General features: G+C 38.8%; 4 protein-coding genes across 4 annotated transcripts; 2 read left to right on the top strand and 2 right to left on the bottom strand.

The window, feature by feature from the left end:
• Nucleotides 1-2: 2 nt before the first annotated feature.
• Nucleotides 3-5315, bottom strand: LOC134798662 (nonsense-mediated mRNA decay factor SMG5). The gene is made up of 6 exons (XM_063771030.1): nucleotides 5028-5315; nucleotides 2630-4844; nucleotides 2023-2209; nucleotides 1115-1269; nucleotides 809-1022; nucleotides 3-453 (listed from the first exon to the last, which is right to left on the bottom strand). The coding sequence occupies exons 1-6, from the start codon at nucleotides 5099-5101 to the stop codon at nucleotides 398-400; spliced, it is 2901 nt and encodes a 966-aa protein (XP_063627100.1). The 5' UTR covers nucleotides 5102-5315; the 3' UTR covers nucleotides 3-397.
• Nucleotides 5316-8203: 2888 nt separating this feature from the next.
• Nucleotides 8204-21253, top strand: LOC134798659 (mitochondrial outer membrane protein SLC25A46-like). The gene is made up of 7 exons (XM_063771028.1): nucleotides 8204-8476; nucleotides 14593-14690; nucleotides 17468-17646; nucleotides 17997-18053; nucleotides 18445-18660; nucleotides 19016-19223; nucleotides 19564-21253. The coding sequence occupies exons 1-7, from the start codon at nucleotides 8308-8310 to the stop codon at nucleotides 19846-19848; spliced, it is 1212 nt and encodes a 403-aa protein (XP_063627098.1). The 5' UTR covers nucleotides 8204-8307; the 3' UTR covers nucleotides 19849-21253.
• Nucleotides 21254-21294: 41 nt separating this feature from the next.
• Nucleotides 21295-21750, bottom strand: LOC134798661 (large ribosomal subunit protein bL34m). Its single transcript, XM_063771029.1, has 2 exons — nucleotides 21618-21750; nucleotides 21295-21543 (listed from the first exon to the last, which is right to left on the bottom strand). The coding sequence occupies exons 1-2, from the start codon at nucleotides 21653-21655 to the stop codon at nucleotides 21309-21311; spliced, it is 273 nt and encodes a 90-aa protein (XP_063627099.1). The 5' UTR covers nucleotides 21656-21750; the 3' UTR covers nucleotides 21295-21308.
• Nucleotides 21751-22013: 263 nt separating this feature from the next.
• LOC134798658 (protein ENL-like) lies at nucleotides 22014-25876 on the top strand. Its single transcript, XM_063771027.1, has 3 exons — nucleotides 22014-22185; nucleotides 22316-22506; nucleotides 23070-25876. Exons 2-3 carry the CDS (start codon nucleotides 22323-22325, stop codon nucleotides 25148-25150), a joined length of 2265 nt encoding a protein of 754 aa, XP_063627097.1. The 5' UTR covers nucleotides 22014-22185; nucleotides 22316-22322; the 3' UTR covers nucleotides 25151-25876.
• Nucleotides 25877-27876: the final 2000 nt, after the last annotated feature.

Here is a 27876-nt window from a genome sequence, read left to right as displayed (position 1 = left end):
CATTTTGTGAACGTAATATTTATTGAAATGAATAATATCATATCTTAAGAAATCAATACATATTAAGCCAAATAAAACGTAAAAAATCTGAAAATGCATGTTATGGAGTCGAAAATGAAAATCCCCAAGAATGACAATGAAAGTAATGACGACGATGTAAAATGGTTATTCTTAAAATGAATGATTTGTTAACGATAATTCTACAATGATAAAAATGCATTAAGCTATTACATTTTCTAAAATAAAAAGATGGTTCCATTAAAAAAGTTACAAAGACCATAGATAATGTATGACCACCGATTATCGATTCTCTTGGTTCATCGCCGCGGCGATTCGCATCGATTACCGATTCGATCTTCGATTGTTCAGCCAAGTCCGTGACGCGACAAAAACGGGTTCATCTTTTCTTGCCGGTTTTGTTTATGGTCTGGCGCCATTTCGCATAGAAATCACCTGAAAAATTATATTATTTTATATAGAGAAACGGAGAAATCAAAAACTGACCTGCTAGCATGAGTTGCGTTCTCGCGCGCGACTCCATACATCTAGCGCGACGTCAAGTATGGACTCGCACGCGAGAACGCAACTTATGCTAGCAGACCTGTGGAGAGCATAATGGACCACCGAACTATATGAAAATTAGATTTTTATAATGTTGTACGCTTATTCATAAATTAGACACAGGAGCCTGCCGTTCAAACAGATTTTAGCTCCATAACAGTTGTAATAGACGTTTTGTATTCCCCAATTTCCTGTTTCAAAATTCGATCAATAATTTCTTTCCTATGTGCTGCACAGAAGGGTTTACCTATGTACTGCACAGTAACGCCAGCCGCCTGCGCGGCGCCCGTCACGCTGAACTCCTTGTACTCGTCAGTGCCCGGCTGGTTGCCGACAAGTAGTATCAGCAGGTTGTTGGTTTTGCCGCGGTCGGGCTCGCCCTGCCCGCTCTGCTTCTCGTCTGCCGTTAGGTGGTGGCAGAACTCGAGGATTTGGATGAAGTTTGTCACATGTGGAGGAGCCTATGGAAAATAATTTAATTTAAATTGCACTTGCAGAATTGCTTTGGCTATAAGCTGAAATTATTACCCGACCTGCCGGAATCTGTACTGACCTTTTTAGGATACTTAAGTAATGGTAGCGGGCGCGATTGCCCCGGTCTCTGAGCGCGCAGGAAGCGCGACCCGCTCCGTAGGGCCGCTTCGAGCCAGCGGATGGCATCGCGCGCGCTGTGCTCTGAGCGCTTGAGGTCGTCTAGCTCTTGCAACACTGAGATAGAAGGTTGTATTGTCAAATGTACGTGCATGTATTTGAAAAATATCTAAGACTAAAAATTATATGTAAAAGTTTTCTTTTCACAAAATTCTCAAAACATTATGGAGGAATTTGTTTTCACCAAAAAAGCGTAAAAAATTGGAGCACTTATTTCTTAAATTAGGAGGATATAAATGCGAGATTTTGAAAAAAAAAAAACATTTTTCTCGAAATGTTAAAAGCGTTGGACCACGCTAAGTTTTCATGCCTACGTCAAGTGTGCTTATAGGGATATGTAGGGTAATTGCGTCAGTTCACCGTCCAGTGCCTATTTCCGTTCACTTGGCGTAGTTGCTACAGAATTGCGTTTAATTTGAATATATGCCTATATATTCAAGAATTGCGTATAATTTGAATATATAAAACAATTCTTTGTGGCAACTACGCCAAGTGGACGGAATCTGGCACTGGACGGTGAACTGACGCAATGACCCTATGCATTCGTACTCTGTTTGTGTAAAGATAGCGTGGTCAGAGTCTAAGAACCAAAAGCCACAAGCTATTATATTTCCCACCTAATGAGAAAATGTATGGTCATGACTAATGGGCGGACGACGGATGCAATATACGTCAAAATCCTGTCAAACGATATACGTAATGCTTCGTAATAAGACGTATATTGCATCCGTCTTCCCCCCTTTTGTCATGACCATCTAGCATAGTCATGCCTGTTTCCTAGTAAAAACCATGATATCTCCGATCACTTACCGACAGTCGGCACCAGCAGGACGAACGAGCGCGCCTTCAGCAGTTGCTTCACCTTCCGCAGATGCAGGTGCATGGCGGCCGCGTCCAGGGCTAGCAGCGAGGGCGCGGAGGGGCTGCGCTCCAGCTCGCGCACCTGCGCCGTCAGCCAGAGGCGCCCGAGGCGGCGGAGGAGGCCGCCGGAGCCCTCCTTTATGATGGAAAACTATTCATGTATTTTTGTCAGACTTAGGGTCGGTTGCACCAAACTGTTCGTATCGTTAAAGAGTTCGCTAAATTTTTATGTATGGAAAGTTTCATAGTAAAGCGCCGGGGCGCGCCGGCTGACGTTGATCAGTCTGTCAAATGTGGCTGGTGCAACTGGCCCTTAGTGCCACATAAAAATTTAGCGAACTCTTTAACGATACGAACAGTTTGGTGCAACCGACCCTTACTATAATAACAATTTTATGGGAGTGGAGAGATCCAAAGTTTTTTTACGATGAAGGGCCAACTATGTCTCTGCAGCTTGTGCGTTGTACTTTATAGTTTTACAATAGGAGAATAATGTTAAGGGTATTTGCTCGTAGACCATGTACTTGATGAGACAATATCTTGTATTTATACTTACATGGGGTGTCTTTGAATTGTGCCATTCTCTACTTTTCTTGTGGTTTATTTTAGTGTTCAATTTCGGAGCTGAAGTCTTCTTGAAATAGAATATCTTCATAGATCTGTTAAATCTGATTCTAGGGACAATTTTAGCAATTTGATTGCCAAAGTCAATAAAATTCAGGATCCTTATTACATTTTCTTCATACACTGATGGTTGGTACTTGTTTAATACCTGCCATTCTGCAGCATCTTTGTCAAATTTACATATGTTAGTGCCCCGTAAATTTAGGTCTTCTGGTAGAGGTATCTTCTTGTATTCCAACTTTAATTTCATAGCAATATGTTTGGCATAAGCTAAGATTTTCAATTTGCCAGGAACTTCATTGTTTTTGGGGTAAAAGTAAAATGTGAAAATATTTAGCAGATCAACAACACATTGGAAGAGTGACTCACCACTGTCCCCACAGGATAGGATCAATTCTTTTTCTAAAAGCACCCAGTCTAGTAAGAGCTTGATGCTTGGCAAATAGTTATCACCCATTAAGAAGTCTTGAATTTCTTCTTCTTTCAATTCAATTTCTTGTTTTTTAGTGTTATTCTTTTGACTGTGATCAATGCCATTTACTTTAGAAATAGGATCTTCAATTGGCTTAGGAGATTTTTCCACATCTCCATTTAGATTTTCTAATGTTTCCTCTTCATCAGAATCCTCAAATATGGATTCCCCACTTCTAGATTCATCATCAGACTTGTATGTTGAATCTGTTATATCATCATCATCTATATCATCAGAACAAGCATCATCTGAAGTCATACTACTTTCACTATCTGAACCACTCAAATCTGAACTCTCAGAGGAATCAACCCTTCTCCTGCGTCTGCGTTTTGTCTTTTTAAGATTTGGCTTACTGTCACCATTTTCTAACTTTTTATTATCACCATCAGATGTTTCTTTTGCATCTTCAGTTTCAGTCTGTGGTGGTGTTTTCTCTTTATTGATGATGGTATCTTCTATTACTTCAGATTCATTAGTATTATTAGCCTGGTTGTCAGGTTTTTCAGATTCCACTTCAATTGTCGATACAGATCTGACTCTATATTTTCGAGCAGGATTTTTAAAACCGAGTTCTTCCATTTGCTTAAGCAATTTCTGTAACAGCTGGGAGAGTAATGCAAGTGTGAAAGCTTTGCCTGCAAATGCTTTTTGTTCATCTATTTCCATCATTTTTGATATTGTAAACAGGCAAATCTGTACCATTTTATGGACAAGATTGCCATTTAAATAGGATGGAGTAGTGCTTTCTTCTTCAACAGCCTGTGTATACTCAGTATAATTCTTATTCATATCAGGAAATGGGGATTTTGCAAATTCCATTGCTATTCTCAGATCTTGGGCTATTTTGTTACACCTCTGTGGCACATTAGTGTCATTTTTGCTAAAATACCATATGTCAATTAGCGATAGAAAGTTTGCGACTGTGTTTTGTATGTGTTCTGCTTGTGTGTAAGTTTCAGCATCGTTTAAAGTTTCGCAATATTGTGTTTGTTTTTCTAGAATCTTTACCAAGTTACCAGTAGCACCTTCAAAAGGTGTGGTGCAGCTAAGGCAATGGATGTAATAGCAAACAGAGTCTAAGTTGTAATTTTTATCAAGATATAGGTTGCCTAGTTGGTTAAATGGCATACCCGAGCACATGTCAATATGAGCAGCTTGGAGGTAATAGCGAGCTGCTGTTGAAGGCTCATAGTTTTCGAATATTTCTACTTGATACCGACTTAAGTCCCCTAGGTAGATCAAGCATTGATAAATTACATAGCGCCCCAGCTGTACCTCTTCTTCGCTAAGTTGGGTTTCACTCTCTGACTCTCCATCCTCGAGCATGAGCTCATAGTCCAATTCTCCAGGCAAAATTTTCGTTATAGCTTGCATCCTGTTCAAGATGTGATGAAAATGACCTATTCCACACCCAATATGCGTAAACAGAAAATTATCTATAGCAGTATCAGATTCCTGATATTTCCTTGCCGCTGATACAGTTTCGTAGTATCCCTTCCTCCATAGAAGCTCAAGGGATTTCTTGCCATAGTTTGATGGGTCGAGAAAGAGCAATTTTTCGCAATTGTCTCTGAGTTTTTGACGAAGAACTTCTATTTTGGTGGAAAATAGGTCGACTATAGAGCGGCTGGCCGCTGACGCCTCGTCGACACGTCTAGCGGCGTCACTCACATACCTGGAACAGAAATAGACTGGTTATACGTTTCAGAAACTCACTCAAGAGCCTTGTTAGGAAACCTTGTTTACAATCACATCACAGCTGTCACCTTTGACCTTTCACTTTACAAAAAATGTTAAATACTCAATATTGGCACCATGGAAATGAATAATATCTAGTTAATTCACTGCAATAACTTACCGATATAGCTTTTTGGCTTTTTCATTGCGTTCAGCAACTTTAGCCTCTAAAATATCGCTACATCCTGTCTGCATCCTCAAGTCATTTTATGAACTTGTCAAGGTGTTGATTCAAAAAAAACTGTTTCTTGTTGCCAAGGGTGAAATTGTTCACCAATTTTAATAATCCAGGTCATTTCCCTACAATCATGGTTTCCCTTTTTTTTCTTTTACGTAAAATTTAATTTTGCTTTGACAATCAGCCTCCATAAGCATGGTTGGTGATAAGAGACACAGATAATAACAAAAAAGAAAAACACTTGTACCATAAATTAAAGGACGCTATACATTAGCTATCAAGCGTGCAACGCAGTGATTATGAAGCGATATAGGAAAATCATCGCGGCGTACCAAAGTCGCGGTGCGGTAGTCTGTTACGGCTTTGAGAAAAAAAAGTTAGCATGTTCCCTATTATCGTACCGTACGGTAACCAACCATAAATCTTAATGGTAGTTTAGGGTTTAGGGGTAACGTTAGTTGGTGGATAACGACCGCGCAAGACATTCTATTAGTCAAAGCAGTTGTATTGTCAATCTCAATCCACGGACCAAGAGAGTAAACCGGATAGTGTACATTAGCCAAAAAGTGTGTCCACATGAGAAGTCAAGGTGGGCCGTTGCATCTCTTTCTAATTAGGGTGACCATAAGTCATATGTATTTGGGATATTAGGATAACATTGAATATATAGTTTGGCCAGGATCTTTTCTTATTCGTGCATAGTTATATTAGTTATAAAGAATCATACTGTCTTTTCGCTGTACTAGTATTATGGCCTGAAAAGGGATGGATATAGTTTTTTTTTCTCTTCTGTACAACGCTTCACACAACCTTAGGTACTTAATTTAGTTGTTCTAAAAACTGTTATTAATAGGCGTAGATGCTGGACCACGAACATGGTCGATCCTCAGGAAGGTGGTCCGCCGTAACGTCTGTCAAGAATACAGGTATGAGTGAGAGAGATAGAGAGACAGATATACTGACAGAACCAGAGGGTCTACCGCGAACCGCGTTCGACGTGTCGCCCCTCTGTCACACTTACGTACGAAAGTGCTACAAAGAGGCAACACGTCGAAAGCGGCTCGGGGTAGGCTCTCAGGACACCCCCACTGTCCTGAGAGCTTTTTACAGTCTTTGCCGCGTTAGGTCCCAGGCCCTTCATAGCAAGCACTAGCCGCCCCTTTCTCAGCATCCATCATATAGACTGCCGCTTAATATATCTGGCCGCCCTAGGCCCGGGCCTACTCGTCCTTAGGGCAAATCCGCCACTGCCACAGGGTCGCGTGAGACCGCTACGCCCGTTTGCTATAGTTTTTAACTAGGACGCTTCTTGTCACTGGAGCATAGAAACCGAAGTTTGCATCGTTTGACGAGCATCTTTCTCTGTCTCTGTAATTACTCCTTTATAGGAGTAAAAGAGAAAGATGCCCGCAATTTGCGAACCTCGGTGTTCACGGTGGTAGGCCATCTGTGCGAAAAGAGAAGAGTCGTGAAATGTAAAGAAACTAGTGGTGTGCCGTTCCCAGTAAATTTTCCAAAGAGGGTAAATTCCCAGTAACGTTTCTAGTATCGTCCCAAAAGTCAGTAAATTACCATAAAGTTCTATTTTTCTTTTATTATCAATGTTTTTTTATTATTATAACAATGTATAAATGTGTCTGTAATGTTTAAGGACTTTGGATTTCAATTTTGGCAATTATTTATTCTGTATTGGCTCTCATTTCACCAATTTAAACATGCAGAAATAAATACATACCTATTCATATAAACTTACTTTTAAGTAATAAGAATTGTGTAACACTGATTCTCATCGTGCCGACATCATGGTCACCCTAATGAGTTTGACAATGTTGACTTGTATTTTTATCGCAAAATGTAATAATTGTGGCTTCCTTGTGGAAACAATATTTCACAATTAGAAATTCTTTCACTCCTACAACCTTTAACGCAACATTTATTCACCATTTTTAAGAAATTTTTCATTCACGTGTTTTGATAACATGTCATCACACGTTAGGGATACCAATTAATATTCAAAGTTACTACAATGTCTACCATATCAAAATTAATGTATTTTTTTGTTGTACACATGCTTGGGTAAATCAGTTAATAATATCGACATCATAATTATTTACAAATTTCTTAAAAGATATCAGAACCTTACTCTAAATATAGCACTTAAATAATATAAGAAGGTATTTAATTTCAGTAGTATATTGATATAAATACTAGAGTCTGGCTAGCCAAAAATTGTTGACAGATATTTCGTTGTTGTATCACCAATTGTCTATGATTTAAAAAAAAAAGCTAAAAGTCAGTTGTCAATTTATGTCATTAATTCAAATTGTTTGCGGTTTATAAGGGGTTTATTTTAAATTACATTAATAATGTCTATACTGAGTGTGGTTCGCAAACTTTTATTTAAGCTCGTAAATAATTACGACAATGTGCGAAGTCGACGTGTAGCGTTGTATAACGAAAAACTGCAATGTTTACAACTCCTAAACAAATGTAAACAAATTAGGAGGTTGGTGCTCTATAAATATTTTGATACTTAGCATTTAGCATATTTGGCATAGTACTTATGTATTTTTTTGGTGATGGATTAATATCACGGTATTATAGAGCTAGGTCTTATTTACACTACATTTCATTTTTCGCCTTGTTACAATGGTATATGGTGAGAAAGTGTTAACATATGTGTTTATCGTTGACTGTACTTTACATAGTGGTAGAAATTATGTGAGCTGACTTTGAGTGCACGTCAACGTATATTTAACTTATATCCTTAGGTAGCTTACGTGTGCACAGAAAATCAAAAATATTTTCTAGTATCAAAACTATATTTCCTACTACACAAAGTGTGACCAGCCCAAGATTTTTTGAATTTCCCGCCAAACATTTGTGTAATATTTCAGTAGCCAGACTCTACCACAATGGTATATTTTTAACATTGGCAACATGTGCGAGTGAGACACCGCGACCCACCTTTGCTATCTCAAGTGGACCGTTTTCTCTAGTCTGGTAAGAACGTCTTTCTGGCTCGGTGATAAGGTTAAATTTAGTATGGCAAAAAAAGTGACAGTTCACTCCATCTTATAACTTCATGTCTCAATCAGTCTGTTTGACAGCTAATATGTCAAGAGATTGGTCAACAGAAATCATTCTCTTGTCCGACGTTTTGTACAGAAGTATTATTAATTTTATTTTTAGGCAATATTTATTAGAAAAATAATGTGCTAAGATGGCTGGGTTTGATTACACTGGTTACAACAGGCCGTATGGGTTGGATCCTAATAGAGAAAGCAATGATTTGTACGATTCCCGCTATCAGCAAATATACGGATATCACACACCTATGACTGAAGAATACCAGGGTCCACCTCTTGTTATGGATGATAATTCTGAAGAAGGTATGCTTTATTGCTCCTTAACATAAAATTTTGAACTCTTGCGTAATGGTTTTTTAGCAAAAGTCTTTACTTTTAAACGTACGTAGGTATGTTCTGTATTTGCAGACCGCTGATCTTTTGCTTCACAATAAAATTTTCCACAGTTTGTTTCCTAAATAATGCTTTCATGGCCTCCTTTTAATTTTCTTTAATAAATAAATATATTGTGTTTTTTACGGTGTTCAGCCTACATAATATCACTGCTTTGAGGTTAATTTATTTGTAAGCAGTCCTTTAGTCATTATCTATTAAATGCCTAACTTGTATTATGACATTTATGACATGTGCAGTTGCAGATAAATCTAACTCAAATGCCCTATGGTTGACTGATAAATTAATGCCATGATGCATTAAGTCCGCTTTTTGTTCCTTTTGACGTGAAACGTTAGGTGAACGTCTTTAAAAACCCGTAGTAGAGGTGCCGGACCAAAAACCAAGTGTAACGAAAAGTGTTATGGCGCGGAGGCTTATATCTCCATAACTATAATACCTATATGTATAATTTTGACATCAGTGTATAGAGGAAAGTAGCCATTACTCGGAATTACATGTGCAGCTGACATAAATGGCGCCGATTCTACGCTAGAAACGGCGCATTCGGAGCTAAAATGACCCCTATTTTCAGTGTTCATTTAGTAATGACTCATCAGCCCATTAACCGATTTCGGTAAAATTGGTGTCATTTGATAGATCTTATTTTACTTTAATGAAATATGAGTAAAATAAAGCACGCGGAATTATAATAAGCTTCTAAAAAATAAAAATGTGACAGTTTTTACAGAATTTTTATCACTGCTCTTGTTTGAGGCCACCGTCTGCGAAAAAAAGGGCACAAAACTGACGCAAAATACCTGAAGTAATAAGATAAAGCAAAAACGGTTCTTTACATACCACTTTTACCCTAATAAAACATGCTAATCTCCTCAAATAATGCATTAGAATCTATGGCGGCGCGGCGGCGCGAGTTAGTTTGATAGAACACATAGAACGTATGATGGCTGCTTTACAATCTCGATTTCCTATTGCTAATTACTATCTTAGTTGGGTACTTTCTGATGTACCTATGGGAAAAACATATTTTAGAAAAGGTCACTTCTGTGGACAATACTATAAAAGGTCACGACTCTGGTACATATATATCCCGTTTTTCTCATTTGAGTCTCAATTACTGAAAAAAAATATTCCGCATGTAAAGGTGCTGCGTAAAAAATTGCTTTTAAATTCCCTTATATTTGCGATGGCTACAGGAAAGACACGAACAAGTTTGCTATAAAACGTGTATTACCCGTATAAAATATCTATTCTCGTAATTTTGGGGTGTTAATTACAAAAAAATAGTACCTAAGCGTTACATTCATTACTCCAAAATGAAATGATCATATAATTAAATAGGTGTGACGCTGTAATTAATTGTTTTAAAATTACCCATCAAATGCTGTATTCAAGTTCATTTGGATACAGTGAATCATTATGACCCCAAATAACGGAACGGTTCACAAATGGTTTGAATCCTATTTAAAAAACCGCAAACAATACGTGCAAATTGAATATTGCAACCATGAAACGGGGGAAGTAGAGGAGATAAAATCGCAAACACGACTTATCACCTGTTCCATCCCCCAAGGTAGCATCTTGGCCTGTGTCCTTTTCATTGCGTATATTAATGACTTACCAAAAGCTCTTAGTAACAGTTGCATATTATTCGCGGACGACATTTCATTACTTTTTGATTGCTCAAATGATACTGAATGTAACACACGCCTAAAAGATATTTTAGTAACTGTTTCGGATTGGTTGAACGATCACAACCTCGAAATAAATTATAAAAAAACTAAAACCATCCAGTTCAAGCCATTCCAAAAGAAACCGCTAAACATCTCTCTAAACATTAATAACCAATCAATCGAGCAAGTCACTAATTTCACACTCCTAGGTTTAACAATTGACTCGCATATAGACTGGAAAGAACACATAAAAAAAATCAAAGCAAAACTCTCAAGTTTCGTATATGCTCTTTGCGCAATCAAACGAAATACAGATCTACATTGTGCCCTTTCGGTATACTATGCCTATGCCTATTCGTGGCTGCGCTATGGAGTGATTCTGTGGGGATCCAGCACAGATGCTCAGGATCTCTTTGTCATGCAAAAACATTGTGTCCGTATTCTTGCTAACATACGAGTGCCGGAAAGCTGCCGCCCGTTCGTTTGAAATATAAATTACTGACCCTACCTTGTATATACATTCTAGAAACAGCAAACTTTGTACGAAAACACTTACACCTATACCAAATGCGTAAAGACTTAGTAGCAGGTACCACGAGATGTAACAATTTATTAGCTACTCCGACATGTAATCTAGCAATATATAAAAATAGCCCCCACGTAAGATCAATCAAAATATTCAACAAGCTTCCTCATAATATATCCACTGAGACGAAAGACAAAATATTTAAAAGAAAACTCATTAACTTACTTACCGAGAAATGTTATTATAGTATCGACGATTTCCTAAATGATGATAACCTTAATTAATCAACTAATCTAACCTACTTTTATCGATGTAAGGACATAAATGTATTTTATTCGAATAAACTATTATAAATGTAATTAAATTAAGATATTAGAGAATTAAGTAAAAATTAAGTGTTTAAGTAAATGTAAGACAGCTACAATCATATTGTGACACCCTCACAGGGTAACATGTACGCTTCCTAACATTGTATTTAACATCATGTATTTCTATGCATCAATGTACATGTATGCAATAAATGACAATAAACAATAGACAATAAACAATAATCTTTACAGATAAAATTTAAGATATTACTAAAAATAATTATAATACATGAAGCATTCGCGAGATGCGCGACACTTCGGTATGGAAACACAAAGCAATAGTACAAGAGTCTTACTAAATGCGAAGGCCGAAGGCTGAGCTCTGCGTAGGACCGATTCGAAGGTCCGAAGCGTCCGACAGACGCGCGCCTCCCGTAACTTTTCCAAGTATTTTAAAGTACAAGTGTCTAAATCGCATGGTCCAAAGGCTGAAGTCGCGTAGGGCCTTCGGCCTTCGTATTTAGGCACTTGTACTATTGTTCTGTGTTAAAGCACTGACATCCTGGACGCTTCGGGCCTTCGGCCCTACGCGGAGCTCGGCCTTCGGCCTTCGCATTTAGAAACTTGTACTGTTGCCCTGTGCTAAAGAACTGAAATTCTGGACGCTTCGGGCCTTCGGCCCTACGCGGAGCTCGGCCTTTGGCCTTCGCATTTAAACACTTGTACTATTGCTCTGTGCTAAAGCACTGACATCCTGGACACTACGGGCCTTCGGCCCTACGCGGAACTCGGCCTTCGGCCTTCGCATTTAAACACTTGTACTATTATTCTGTGTTTAAGCACTAACATCCTGGACGCTTCGGGCCTTCGGCCCTACGCGGAGCTCGGCCTTCGGCCTTCGCATTTAGACACTTGTACTATTGTTCTGCGCTAAGGCACTGATGTCCTGGACGCTTCGGGCCTTCGGCCCTACGCGGAGCTCGGCCTTCGGCCTTCGCATTTAGACACTTGTACTATTGTTCTGCGCTAAGGCACTGATGTCCTGGACGCTTCGGGCCTTCGGCCCTACGCGGAGCTCGGCTTTCGGCCTTCGCATTTAGACACTTGTACTATTGCTCTGTGCTAAAGCACTGACATTCTGGACGCTTCGGGCCTTCGGCCCTACGCGGAGCTCGGCCTTCGGCCTTCGCATTTAGACACTTGTACTATTGTTCTGCGCTAAGGCACTGACATTCTGGACGCTTCGGGCCTTCGGCCCTACGCGGATCTCGGCCTTCGGCCTTCGCATTTAGACACTTTTACTATTGTTCTGTGCTAAAGCACTGACATCCTGGACGCTTCGGGCCTTCGGCCCTACGCGGAGCTCGGCCTTCGGCCTTCGCATTTGGATACTTATACTATTGTTCTGCGATTAAGCACTTAAATCCTGGACGCTTCGGGTCTTCGGCCCTACGCGGAGCTCGGCCTTCGACCTTCGCATTTAGACACTTATACTATTGTTCTCTGTTTAAGCACTGACAGCCTGGACGCTTCGGGCCTTCGGCCTTCGCATTTAGACACTTGTACTTTTGTTCTGTGTTTAAATACTTAAATCCTGGACGCTTCGGGCCTTCGGCCCTACGCGGAGCTCGGCCTTCGGCTTTCGCATTTAGACACTTGTACTATTGTTCTGCGCTAAGGCACTGATGTCCTGGACGCTTCGGGCCTTCGGCCCTACGCGGAGCTCGGCTTTCGGCCTTCGCATTTAGACACTTGTACTATTGCTCTGTGCTAAAGCACTGACATCCTGGACACTACGGGCCTTCGGCCCTACGCGGAACTCGGCCTTCGGCCTTCGCATTTAAACACTTGTACTATTATTCTGTGCTAAAGCACTGACATCCTGGACGCTTCGGGCCTTCGGCCCTACGCGGAGCTCGGCCTTCGGCCTTCGCATTTAGACACTTGTACTATTGTTCTGCGCTAAGGCACTGATGTCCTGGACGCTTCGGGCCTTCGGCCCTACGCGGAGCTCGGCCTTCGGCCTTCGCATTTAGACACTTGTACTATTGTTCTGCGCTAAGGCACTGATGTCCTGGACGCTTCGGGCCTTCGGCCCTACGCGGAGCTCGGCTTTCGGCCTTCGCATTTAGACACTTGTACTATTGCTCTGTGCTAAAGCACTGACATTCTGGACGCTTCGGGCCTTCGGCCCTACGCGGAGCTCGGCCTTCGGCCTTCGCATTTAGACACTTGTACTATTGTTCTGCGCTAAGGCACTGACATTCTGGACGCTTCGGGCCTTCGGCCCTACGCGGATCTCGGCCTTCGGCCTTCGCATTTAGACACTTTTACTATTGTTCTGTGCTAAAGCACTGACATCCTGGACGCTTCGGGCCTTCGGCCCTACGCGGAGCTCGGCCTTCGGCCTTCGCATTTGGATACTTATACTATTGTTCTGCGATTAAGCACTTAAATCCTGGACGCTTCGGGCCTTCGGCCCTACGCGGAGCTCGGCCTTCGACCTTCGCATTTAGACACTTATACTATTGTTCTGTGTTTAAGCACTGACAGCCTGGACGCTTCGGGCCTTCGGCCTTCGCATTTAGACACTTGTACTTTTGTTCTGTGTTTAAATACTTAAATCCTGGACGCTTCGGGCCTTCGGCCCTACGCGGAGCTCGGCCTTCGGCTTTCGCATTTAGACACTTGTACTATTGTTCTGCGCTAAGGCACTGATGTCCTGGACGCTTCGGGCCTTCGGCCCTACGCGGAGCTCGGCCTTCGGCCTTCGCATTTAGACACTTGTACTATTGCTCTGTGCTAAAGCACTGACATTCTGGACGCTTCGGGCCTTCGGCCCTACGCGGAGCTCGGCCTTCGCAATTAGACACTTTTACTATTATTCTGTGCTAAAGCACTGACATCCTGGACGCTTCGGGCCTTCGGCCCTACGCGGAGCTCGGCCTTCGGCCTTCGCATTTAGATACTTATACTATTGTTCTGTGATTAAGCACTTAAATCCTGGACGCTTCGGGCCTTCGGCCCTACGCGGAGCTCGGCCTTCGGCCTTCGCATTTAGACACTTATACTATTGTTCTGTGTTTAAGCACTGACAGCCTGGACGCTTCGGGCCTTCAGCCCTACGCGGAGCTCGGCCTTCGGCCTTCGCATTTAGATACTTGTACTATTGCTCTGTGCTAAAGCACTGACATTCTGGACGCTTCGGGCCTTCGGCCCTACGCGGAGCTCGGCCTTCGGCCTTCGCATTTAGACACTTGTACTATTGCTCTGTGCTAAAGCACTGACATTCTGGACGCTTCGGGCCTTCGTCCCTACGCGGAGCTCGGCCTTCGGCCTTCGCATTAGCTGTCCACACCACGTTTCACGTCACCCATAGCGGCTGTGTCCCTGATACAGCCTATCTCCATTTTTTTTTATGATTAATAAATTTATGATTAATAAAATGCTAATAAATAAGTATGTATGTACTTGGTATGTACATGTTACATTTTTACATAACATTATATATTTTTTCAGATAACAATGCATATGTTACAACAGCAATTAGTGTTGCCAGTCTTATCACTGAGAATCTCCTCAGCCATCCATTTATTGTGTTGAGAAGGCAATGCCAGGTATGTGTTTCATAATAGTCTAATTAGCTGATAAGGTTTATAACTATACTTGGTCAAGCAGATCTTGTCAGTAGAAAAAGGCGGCAAAAATGTAGGCGCAAAGGGATATTGTCTCATAGAAAATTTGAACGTGGCGTCTTTTTCTACTGACAAGATTTGCTTGACCATCTATAAGAACATTATTTAGTGAGCTGCCTTAATAAGTCAAGTTTTAAAATGTCATGGGATTAGAAAAGTTTGGTAGTCAAAAATACATCACCAAAGCCATATTCACTATAAAAAATTTGTTTAGAAACATGGTTTTAGAAAGAGAAATCCATGTGAATGTTCTGAAACACAGAAATAGTTAAGCCTGGTATTCATTAGGCAACATTTGTTAATAAACTGTTTATGAATTTGATCATCATGTTTTGCAACAAGTTTACCGTAAACACTGTTTCTGAAACTTAGCAGTCCACACTAGTTTAGTTGTTGCTAGGATGTCACGAGGAGGAAGTATGCTCTGTGTGTTGGACCACACTATTTCCATGTTTCTAAACACGTCCACACTCAATGACATCTGTTTATAAACTGAATGTTTCGTCTTGCTCTCCACTCTCAACCTAGAGTGGGGAGCACAGCAACATGTTTATTAGGGTGGAGTGAAAGTGGCCAAATATTTTTTTTTCTCTTTTTCAAATTTCCTGTATCATTAATTGATGATACATAGTATTAGAAGTAATTATGCAAAATTTTAGTTTTCTAAATATATATCTTAAGGTGGCGCATTGGGTTTAAAGTTTTGAAATAATGCAATTTTTGACATTCACATATATGATTTATTGAAAACGATATATGGACCTATTTAACAATTTTAAACATAAACTTTACTGAAATCATAATAAACTAGCAAAATAAACTCAAAAAATTACATTTTTTTGTTGAAAATCAGTAGTTTCAGGGCGCTCATAAACACGAAAATATTGAGATTTGGTGTCGAAAACGGGTATGTCTTGCCGGGCTTTTATCCTTGTACGAATTAATCCATCTCTAGCTTCTGGTCCACAAACTGCTAACGAAGCCTCCGTTACCAGCTTGACACACCTTTCGACAGCCTGAGTGTGGCAAGGATACTTTTCGAAATCCATCAAAGCTCCTGAAGTAATCAGGTTTGAAATTTCTGTGTCGCTATATTTCATTGTCATAGGAGGTTCTGTGATCTTTCCTTTCGTCCAATCTATTAAATCATAATAAGTAGATGCGTCAGCCCTTAGTTCTGGGAGTCGAAATTCGCGAACCTTCTTTCCTTTGGTCTCTTTTCGTGCTTTTAACACTCTTCGAAGAGCCCTTATGTGAGACGCATCATCTTGCAACATACCCAGCAACAAATTCTTTGTTGGTTTAGCTGTTCCAATGTATAAACGGAGAATCTTGTTTGCGCAAGTCAACCATCGGGAATGTGCCAGTTTTCCTGGGTCTTTGCTAGCTAAGTTGGGCGACACCGAACCAGAAGAAATTGCGGTGCAAATCTCAAACAGATATTTTTGATCAGTACTTAGCAAATTAGGATTCAAAGCTGGCAATTCTGTGGAAATGGCTTCGAATTTCTCCAGTTTAAAATCGAGGCACTTAGGTAGCTGTTTTCCTATTTTGCCAGAATAACTATTAGGGCCTGTTGTTGTGCCATCTAAACTGGAGAATAAATGATGAAGTGGTAATCCATTTGCATGTAACAAGCACACAAACCATTGCAATGGGCGTTTCAGGTGTTTTTCTAGTAAAATATAGGCAAACAGGATTCTCCGTTTATACATTGGAACAGCTAAACCAACAAAGAATTTGTTGCTGACTATGTTGCAAGATGATGCGTCTCACATAAGGGAGCTGGCTCTTCGAAGAGTGTTAAAAGCACGAAAAGAGACCAAAGGAAAGAAGGTTAGCGAATTTCGACTCCCAGAACTAAGGGCTGACGCATCTACTTATTATGATTTAATAGATTGGACGAAAGGAAAGATCACAGAACCTCCTATGACAATGAAATATAGCGACACAGAAATTTCAAACCTGATTACTTCAGGAGCTTTGATGGATTTCGAAAAGTATCCTTGCCACACTCAGGCTGTCGAAAGGTGTGTCAAGCTGGTAACGGAGGCTTCGTTAGCAGTTTGTGGACCAGAAGCTAGAGATGGATTCATTCGTACAAGGATAAAAGCCCGGCAAGACGTACCCGTTTTCGACACCAAATCTCAATATTTTCGTGTTTATGAGCGCCCTGAAACTACTGATTTTCAACAATAAAATGTAATTTTTTTAATTTATTTTGCTAGTTTATTATGATTTCAGTAAAGTTTATGATTAAAATTGTTAAATAGGTCCATATATCGTTTTCAATAAATCATATATGTGAATGTCAAAAATTGCATTATGTCAAAACTTTAAACCTAATGCGCCACCTTAAGATATATATTTAGAAAACTAAAATTTTGCATAATTACTTCTAATAGTATGTATCATCAATTAATGATACAGGAAATTTAAAAAAAAGAAAAAAAAAATTTTGCCCACTTTCACTCCACCCTAATGTTTATGCAACAATATTTCATCATCTTGTTTATAAACATGTTTACAGAGATGATGAAACATCGTGCAACACTATTTATAAACGAGTACTTAGTTTTAAACTCAATCAAAGAGTCTAATTTAATAAAAAACTTAAAAGGGGCTTATGATTGTATGACATTATTATAAAATCGTAAACTTATTATATGCATCCTATAAAAAGAAATGATTTCTAACAGGTTCACAATAATCTCCGCAACTGCCATATAGTACCTTACACATTAATGCCGGTTGTGGTGCGGCTGCATCGGCGTCAGGACTTCACGACACTGTGGAAGGGCATTGGCTCAACTTGCATTGTCAAGGGGCTCAACTTGGCTGTGGAAGATGTGGTAGCTAAAGCAACAGGGTGGCCCAAGTTAGTACATACCTAGTAATTATTATAATAGCTGAACAAATGAGTTTTAGGGTTTTTTATTTACCTACTTTCTTATAGATCTAATAGTTACAATCCAAACAAACTAAGAAACTGTGTACCTACTATTAAGGGTTGGTTGCACCAAACTGTCATTGTTTAAGAGTTCGCAAAATTATATTGTATGGAAATTTTCATAGTAAACCGCCGTGGCGCGCCGGGTGACGTTGATCAGTCTGTCAAGTGTGGATGGGGCAATTGGCACTAATTATTTATAAAATTATTATGTATCCAATCTTTTGTACTACTGGTTCTATAACTTTTCTATTTCTATTAATTGTATGTTTTTGCAGGGAAGTTTCAAAGTGCAATTCAGTACTGCAGTTCCTCCAACATGTGACTTTAAAATGGTAATTATTTATTTTAGTATCTATTTGATTATATTGCTTTAAGCTTTTGGACGCCAATGACCGATATATCGGCACCGCAGGTTCAACGCCAAAGACTGATTAATCGGTCATAGACCACAGAGTAACATAGACCTACGTGCATATGCATAAAGTTCAATTTCAGTTTTGACACTTCGGTGACGTGGCGTCCGGGTGACTGCTTTTATGTTTGACACGGCGTCGAAAAGGTTAATGCAGATTTATATATTGATGCTAAAACGCATGATTAATATTAATTACTCGGTCTCGGTTCTCCATCTCATTTTAAAACGACTAGCTAGATTGAGGGTTTCTTTATGCCTGCAATAAAACTACATTTACATAACAACTAATCTACAATTTCTGTTTCCAGCATAAGCCTAGCCATCATCACGCCATTCTACTCAGCAAGTCTGGTTGAAACAGTTCAAAGCGACATAGCTAGCGACAAGCCAGCTCTCCTCGATGTGATCAGAGAGGGGTTCCTGCGTATACTAGAGTGGGGAACGCCTAGCAGAGGCAGAATGCTCCCTATATGGGCCATAGTAGGACCGACGGCTGCTTTTGGAGTTACGAAGTATTTGGCTCAGTAAGTTTTGATTTGAGATATAAAGACTGTGTCTGTGTGTGACTGTGTCATCACATTGTGATGTCAAAAAGTTTCCAAAATTGCGAAATCTCCATGTGGAAAAAGTTCTGTTTTTTGTTTATCTAAATTTTCCATTTCCTAAATGAACGTTTCCTTTATTACCTGTGAAATTTTCCAGAATTTTTCGAGAACGTTTACAACATTTTGGAAACTCCGCAACTTACAATCGGTAACCGATAAAGATAAGCGTGCCCCAAGAATCACTTCCCAATGGCTCCTTCTATACATGACCAATGTGATTGATCACATTGTCATTTTCGGGTTATAGTTTTTGAAATATTTTTTACTGTTTCAGCATAACTTTAAAAAGCATAACGGTCCGTGTCCTCCGCTTCCAACAGCGCCACCGCCACGAGCTCAGCGACTCGTACAATGTTAACTACAAACAGTCTCAAAACCCGCTCATTGAGGACATCAACTTGAAGGCCAACATATTCTCCTTCATTACCATGGAGATATTGTTCTATCCTGTGGAGACGATTATACACAGGCTTCATATACAGGTATTATTGAGCAACTTATCTAATATGATCTACTAAAAATATGGTTTATTTTATTACCATCTATCCACAGCTCGGAGCTTCAAATATGTTAATTCTCATAGGATTAAAAGTATAATAAATAGTTTTTAGTGGTTATGTAATTTAGGTCAAATCACTTGTCTTATTTCGATCTATTAGGAGATCTTCGCTCCACTTAAGGCTGTTTTAAAATATTACTAATGTTTAAGTTTACAATTGAGAGTCTTTTTGGCTGGAGTTATTCTACAAGATCTAATTAAATTTATTCGTTAAAAACACCTGAACTGAAGAAGAGAGAGAGTTATGTTCAATTTTGTTTTAGGGCACCAGAACAATAATCGACAATCTCGACACGGGTACTTCCGTGACACCGATCCTGACCGGCTACGAAGGCTTCATGGATTGCTATAACACCACAATAGCCAAGGAAGGCTTGTCGGGACTCTACAAAGGGTTTGGAGCCCTCGTACTGCAGCTAGCAGCCCATTTAGCCATAATCAAATTGACAACCTTGGTTGTGTCAGAAGTGTCCAACCTTCTCAAACCTGCCAAGACTCCCACAAGTGAAGATTCTGCTCACTCTCAGCAAAAATACCTGTTTAACTAGAGATTTTAGATCAATTTCGGGATTTGTTTTAAGAGTAATATGCAGAAATTAACTCTGTATGCAAATCAATCAATTTTTATATATGCATTGACAAACTCTCTGTCATTGTTACTGTGGAGATAGCTGAGAAAAGGGTGTACAGGCACTATAGACTATTAACTTGGTAATGTGACAACAGGTTTACAATTGTTACAAATGTTCTTTAATGAAAGTAAACTGTTAATATATTGGCAATGAAAAATACCAGTTGTTGCCATATCTTCTTTAGGGAAGTCAGAGCTATATGCTTAAAAAAATAAAGTAATAGGTATCAACTATGGTTGAAGTAGGGCTGTCATGGACAAAAGTTCAAAAACCCAGGACTTACAGAAAAAAATTGCGTTTTTGCCCGGATACTATAGAATAACTGCTGAAAAATTAAATTCAATTCTAATAACAAGTGGTTCTTCTAAAAACCTGTCTGAGGACTCAAACTAAGACAAATCTGGGAAAACATGGGTGGGCAGCCCAGTTTAATGTTACACCGTAGTTACATAGAATGACATAAGAGTTGGCTCATGGAAATTTCTAAAAGTAGTTTATTGTACCGGTCCATATAATTCTGCAATTTGATGACAAACTAGGGACAATAAAGTCATTTCACTATACAGATATTTCCATAATTTTAGTTGCATGTTGCTTTGTATGAGACACTATTGATACCTGATACTACCAAAGCCGAGTCAAATATCTAAACATTATAAATACCAAGTTGACATGACAGTCATCACAAGGGGCATTCCAGAAAAGTGTTGGTTGTGTGACTTGTGTGGTACTTTTTTTTTAACACTGATAAAGCTATTTGGTATGATAATGTTAGATAACTTAGCTTTAAATTCAATGATTATACAGACTTTTGCAGGTTATCATCATGTCCCTAACAAAGTACTTTTTGTGGATTGCCCCACATCCCACATGAAATTATACAGGATGAAAATCTTTGAATAATGTGTTTAGGAATGTTAAGGGCCAAGACCTTTTCAATGTCTAATTGCTGATTGCAACTATCTAATAATTATTATTATATCTGACTAGGCACAATAAGGGCTGATTTAGACAATGCGAGAACTCGCATACGCGTTTCATACCATTGCGGGTTGAATTGGATGTAACCAACAGTCCGCAATATAACTAAAATCGCATGCAAGTTCGCGCGCCATCTAAATCAGCCCTAAACCTTTTCTCTTAATCCCAAAATCCATTATATTGTCAGGTCCTTTCAGATGATGTATAGTCAATGTTTGTTTTTGTTTATGTTTTTCTACAGTAGATAGTTAAGTAAAATGCTTATAGTTCAAAACTGTAAAAAGTTTTAATCATATAAACAAAGTTGGAAAAAAGAGATTCAATAAACAATTTGTTGCTATTTAATAATGTTTTTTATTTACTAAAACTATGTATCCTATAATGCTATTGGTTAGTTAGTGGGTCAAAACAAATCTGCCTTTTAATAACCTCCGCATAATGATCCTTCTGCCGGTTGGTGTGGACATCCTGGCTTTCCAGCCATGGCGACGGACTCTTTTCACTTCGTTGGGTCGTGGGAAATAACAGCGAACATTTGTTCTAATCGATTGCAATGAAAAGCTCTCTGGCTTGACTAAACTAGTGGTTGGAGTTACTTGACTGATCGTGTGCAGCCCTTGCCTCAGAAACCTGAAAGTGTTTATAATTACATTCATTTGCACTTAATGCGCACCATTGCATCTTTAAAATTTAGTTGTACTTACCGCAAAGGTTGTAACACTGCTGACAATAAACCCGACATAATAAATTTCCTCTTATTAAAACCTTTAGGTTATTTTTAAATTGTACTAGTACGGTGTTCGGGTGTTGATAATAAATCGACAAAGTTATGTCACTGTCATGTTAGTCATCTATGACCGTATGACGTGCAAATGGTCAGTGTTGCTAACTAATCAACAAATAGACGTAAAGCCCACTCCACACTCGTGCGGGGGCTTAAACAATGGACTTTAGTATTTTTCTTTCGTTAGGATATTTTATTAATTGAACGCTATTTGCAACATGAAATTATTACTAAGCAATTCTAAGCAAAACTATCAAAAATTGCGTTTTATTAAAAAAAACCGGTACTCCCGTTTCGGGTGCATCCTTACTGTCGGTGTCGATATCGATATGAAAATTAATATGGCGGACCAAAATAACAAGGGCGCTAAAAGAATATTTTCGGTAAATTGTGATTGAATCGCCGAGCCAGTGACTGATCGATGTTTTATATCATAGATTTGATACATGCAGTCTCTTACATAGCTAAGTTTTCAAATGTTTTAAAATGTAAGTATTTTCATCTTCGATTCACAAGTCATGACTTGTAAACAGAATCTGATCTTAAATGTCCGTGATTTATTAGTTTTTATTTATTAATTAAATTTGCTATTGTTAAATTTTCCATTTTATCTTCCAGAGTAAATATGTCAGCAATAAAGGTGAATTTCGAGATCGGGCACGAAACATCCCTGCGCACGAAGAAGACTCCAGAGGGGTTTACTCATGACTGGGAAGTCTTCGTGCGAGGACAAGAAGGTGTAGATATCAGCCACTTTGTTGACAAAGTGGTGTTCAACCTGCACGAAACTTTCCCGAGACCCAAGAGAGGTAAGATTATCCAGAATCTTGTAAGATTAATTTATAATCATGAATTATTTACCAATTTGGGGAGTTTTCGCGGTATTACTGCAAATTCTTGGGTCTGGATAAGAATCTGATTGTGTTTTATCTGATTTAATAAGACCTTCAGTTGTCATATTAGTCATATTACCCAACATGTACAATTATCTGTTATTTCAACATATTGCAATAGTTTCTATTATCATATCAGTCAATAACTTTGTGTTTCCTGAAATGATAAGCATGAATCTGAATTAAAAACTGAAAATAATTTTATGTACCATTGTGTTGTTGTCTTCTTGGATACAACTCGGGAGTAAAGCAATCATAGTATGTAATGTGTGTCGTAATCATAGTATGTTAACTTCAAATTCAGGTAAAACCATTCGACCCTCAGCAAATATCTACCCTATTACCATAACCAAAACCAAAGTGGCTACCTAATACCAAAATCGCCTAAACCTGACTGTAGTAGATACCTTTACTCTCGCTTGATCAATAATATTGTGATGTTTTCCATAATAATGAATTTTTGTTGTTGTTTTTTTCAGTTGTTAAAGAGCCACCATTTTCTGTTAAAGAATCTGGATATGCTGGTTTCATGATCCTAATTGAAATTTTTCTGAAGAATAAAGATGAACCCAAAAGGATAACATTCAATTATGATTTAAATCTAGCACATGGTGGTGTTCTGAAGGACCGGTATATTTTTCAAACCCCAAATGATGAATTCAGAAAGAAATTGTTAAAAGGAGGAGGAATACCCCTATCTAATAACACATTTTATACTAATCCAGACCAGGAAAATAAAAGTCGAGACTCATTTACAAATGAGAAACCGCTCAGTAAATCCAAACTGTCTTCAGATAGTGTCAAGAAACACAAATCTAAAGAGCACAAAGAGGAACTACCCCACAGAACCAGTAGTTTTGAAAACTTGTTTGGCCCACCAATTCAAAAGCCACCTAAAGTGTCACCAGACCCCAAAAAACTTGAAAAATCCAGTACTGTTGTTAAGCCAGATAAAAAAGAAAAAGATAAAAGCAGCTCTGATAAAAAGTCTAAGTATGATAATAAGGAGTTAAAACCGGAAAAGGCTAAACTGAAAGAGGAAAAAGAGAAGATTCGGCCAGAGAAAGTTAAAAGTCACAGCAAAGAACCAGAGAGATCTAAAGATAAGAGCAAAAAAAGGCAAAGTGATAGGCCACCTTCACCAGAGGTACCCAAGAAAAGGCTTGCAATAAGCCCCAGCAGAAAAGTGGCTAGTCCAGTTCCTCGCTCTAGCAGTGCGTCCAGCATCAAGGAAGAATACAAGCCCCCCAAACATAGCACAGAACCAATTGAGCATAAGAAACCAAAAATTGAAGAAAAACCTCCCAAAATTGAGGAAGTCAAACCTGATAAGGATCTCAAAGAAAAAAAGAAAAAGGAGAAAAAAAGTCATGACAAAGATAAAGAAAGAAAAGAGAAGAAAGAACATAAGAAAGAAAGTCATAAAACTAAAGAGACTCCTAAAGAAACTCCTAAAGAAATCATCAAGGAAATACCAAAACCTAGAGAAATTCCAAAAGAAAAAGAAATTATTAAAGAACCATTAAGAGAGAAACCTATAAAACCTGAAAAACCCCTAAATAAGTTTTCTATTGAAAACCTAAGAAAAAGCCCTCCACCAGAAAATGAGGAGCGATTTGAAAATCACAAGTCTAAAGAAAAAGGTGAATCTGAGAGAAAACATAAGCACAAGAAAAAAGATAAAAAAAGGGATGAATCTAAGGAAAAACACAAAGATTCAAGTAAAGAGAAAAAACACAAGCATGATAAAAATAGAGAAATGCCACCTGAGAAACCAGAAGTCATTGAGTGCAGGGAAACGCCCACTTTCAAGGAGAGACCACTACCCGAACCAGCCTCACCTATATCTCTTGATACAGCTTCACAGTGCAGCTCAAAGAGTGGTGTAGCAAAGATGTCTCATATTGGTGCAGAGGATATCCATAGCAGCCATTCAGATTCAGAAAGTTCTATGATTGCCGATGAAGAAGATACCAAAGTCAAAACAGAAATGGCATCCCCAGTGAGGCACAAGCGTGAACCTTCTCCAGAGCCGGAGCCTGACCCAGAATTAGAACCTGAACCTGAACCAGAACCAGAACCAGAACCTGAACCTGCACCTGAACCTGTTGTGGAAGCCCCAGTTCATAAAGAAAAGGTGAAGAAACACAAGGATAAAAAAGACAAAAAAGAAGAGAAGCGTCGCAAACGAAAAGCTAATGAAGAAGAAGACCCCGATAAAAGAAAACTCTCCAAAAGCGACACCGGACCTTCTAACCATGAGACTGAACGCGGTGAGAGCAGCGGCTCCATCATAGAAACTAAAGTTCAGGACAACGGAGTATCTAGCAGCTTAGGGGAGGACGCGGAACCCGGAGATCTTTCTCCAGACTATATGGTGCAGTTAAAGGGATTGCAGAAGAGAATAATGATGATTAAAAACAACGAAGAACTTGAAAGGGTTGTGAATCTAATAGCCGAAACTGGGAGGTACGAGGTGACGACCCAAACGTTTGATTTTGATTTGTGCCTATTAGATCGTTCTACGGTGCAGCAGCTTATTCAACTCGTCGGATGCTAGTTTTGACTTTGATCTTTTAATGTAAATATTATGGCTATAGTAGATAGTTTGAAGCAGTTGTACAGAGTTGTTAAAGGTATATGCCAGTGGGCCTGAACGAGCATGGAATCAGTAAAACAACCTCATAATATTTTAATTAAAATCTTCACTCAGTCACTTGAGTTTTGAGTGCAATACTGTATAGGTACCTTTATAAAGATATAAGACTGTTGAAAGATTGTATAAAGCGGTAATGCACTTATTGTGCGTTATTGTATTTATTCATTACTAATATAAGTTAATGAACTCAGAGGTTTTAACTATAGTATGTTAATATTTTGTCATTATAAGGTTAGATATATTTGTTTTTGTGAGGACTTTCTACAAAAATCTAAATTATGATCTACATAATATGATATTGTAAATGGATTTTACAATTTGCATTTCTAAAACTCCACGTGGTTATGTTTGTGCACATTGTTAATTTTTATTTTTATTTATAGGTCTAAAGATCGCATTCTTTTTGCATTACTTAGGTTTAATACTGTAATTATTAACCGTTCAAACAATTGGATGTAAAGAAATCTCACCTAAGGGTTCTTGTTCAAAATTATCTGATAGTGATTGCTCATTGGCTCCGTTTGTGTAAACTGAGCCCGTAAGCCGTTGTAAATTATGTTTGTTACATAACTTATTTTTTAATTTATCTAGTATTTTAGGAATATATTAAAGAGTGTATACAAATAATTTGTTTTATTATAGGTAACGTATGCACCAATCAATTACCAACGAGTGCGACCAAGGTTAATAAATACCTAAGTACAATATACAATGATAATTTGATAAATAATTGGGTACTTTCCTACTAGTCGAATTGGCTTCTTTTTAGGGTTCCGTACCCAAAGGGTAAAAACGGGACCCTATTACTAAGACTACTATCCGTCTGTCCGTCCGTCTGTCTGTCACCGGGCTGTATCTCATGAACGGTGATATGATAGCTAGACAGTTGAAATTTTCACAGATGTATTTCTATTATTGCTATAACAACAAATACTAAAAAGTACGGAACCCTCGGTGAGCGAGTCCGACTCGCACTTGTCCGGATTTTATTTAAAACTGTCGAAAGATTTGCCAATGTGGAATTTATATGAATACGAATATAGTGACTTAGTGACGTCACGGTCAACTCACCTATGTACTTTTTATATTTCTATCCAATTTTTTAAATATAAATTGTGTTTAAAATAACCGCTATCTATGTTTTTTTCATAATTATCTGGTGCTTTATTTCGTGCATGGTGTGATTTTTTTTCAAGTAGAGGAAAGTACCCAATTATTATTTATGCAATGAATATTTATCAAGTTATCAACTTATCATTAACGCCAAATAAAATTATAACTTTGACCGAGCGGAACGGAGAACATATTTTTATCAGAATTCTCAATTTCTTGTAGTGTCTAGCGCGCCATCTAGAATCAAAGTCGTAAAGCAGGTAGGTAGAGAGAAAATACGAGCGTAGACTCATGGTATAATAATATACTCCGCCTGGTACTCCATTCCCGTCTTTTCTAGGTCACCTAACTGACACGGGCCTACGTCATCATGCGACAGCGCTATATGATAATATGCGATAGCGCTATATATAGCGGCCATGTTGTTGTGACGTAGGCCCGTGTCACTCTGGGAATGGAAGACCATGTTTTATTAGACTATGCGTAGACTTACCACGGACCCGTCGGCGTTGCGGTGCCTGTCGCGGCATGTAGGTAGCGCTGTTACATACAAGTATTATGTGTGTCGCTTAACTTCAAACTCGGGTAAATCCATTCGCCCCTCAGCAAAAATCTACCCTATTACCTTTTCTTAATACCAAAATTGCATAATCTGACAGATGGATTTACCCGAGTTTGAAGTTAAGCGACTCATGTATTATAACGTCTTGCATTAAACATCTACCCGCCGGAAGAAAAGGATTCTAAGATTTTTTTGTCAGATAGATATCAGATAGACATCCAGTTTTCTCTTTCAATATTGTAGTCAATTAACCCAATAATTTCTAATTCCCGTTTGGGTTGGAAGGTCACTTTCGTGGACAGTCGCTTTCGTGAAAACCAGCCATCACCTTCCTCGCGTTGTCTCGGTTTTTTGCCACGGCTCATGGGAGCCTGGGGGACCCCAGGCGTTTTACTATTAATTTGAATACTGAGTTCAAATCTTAAAAGCGGCCAAGTGCGAGTCGGACTCGCCCATGAAGGGTTCCGTAGCATAGCAGCAAGTAACATAATAAAATTGCGGTTTACGATTTATGATGTATTAAAAAAAACTACTTACTAGATCTCGTTCAAACTAGTTTTATCATTCTCTTATTTTAGATGTTACAGGGGGGGACACGACACACATTTTACCACTTTGGAAGTGACTCTCGCGCAAACTATTCAGTTTAGAAAAAAAATGATATTAGAAACCTCAATATCATTTTTGAAGACCTATCCATAGATACCCCACACGTATGGGTTTGATGAAAGAAACATTTTTGAGTTTCAGTTCTAAGTATGGGGAACCCCCAAAATTTATTTTGTTTTTTTTTCTATTTTAGTGTGAAAATCTTAATGCGGTTCACAGAATACATCTAATTACCAACAGTTCAACAGTAGTTCTTATAGTTTCGGAAAAAAGTGGCTGTAACATACGGACGGACAGACAGACAGACAGACAGACATGACGAATCCATAAGGGTTCCGTTTTT

The sequence above is a fragment of the Cydia splendana genome, chromosome 17, assembly GCF_910591565.1.
Source record: "Cydia splendana chromosome 17, ilCydSple1.2, whole genome shotgun sequence".
NCBI lineage: Eukaryota > Metazoa > Arthropoda > Insecta > Lepidoptera > Tortricidae > Cydia > Cydia splendana.
Note: the sequence above shows the minus strand (reverse complement) of the source record. Positions and strands in the feature narration are given on the sequence as shown.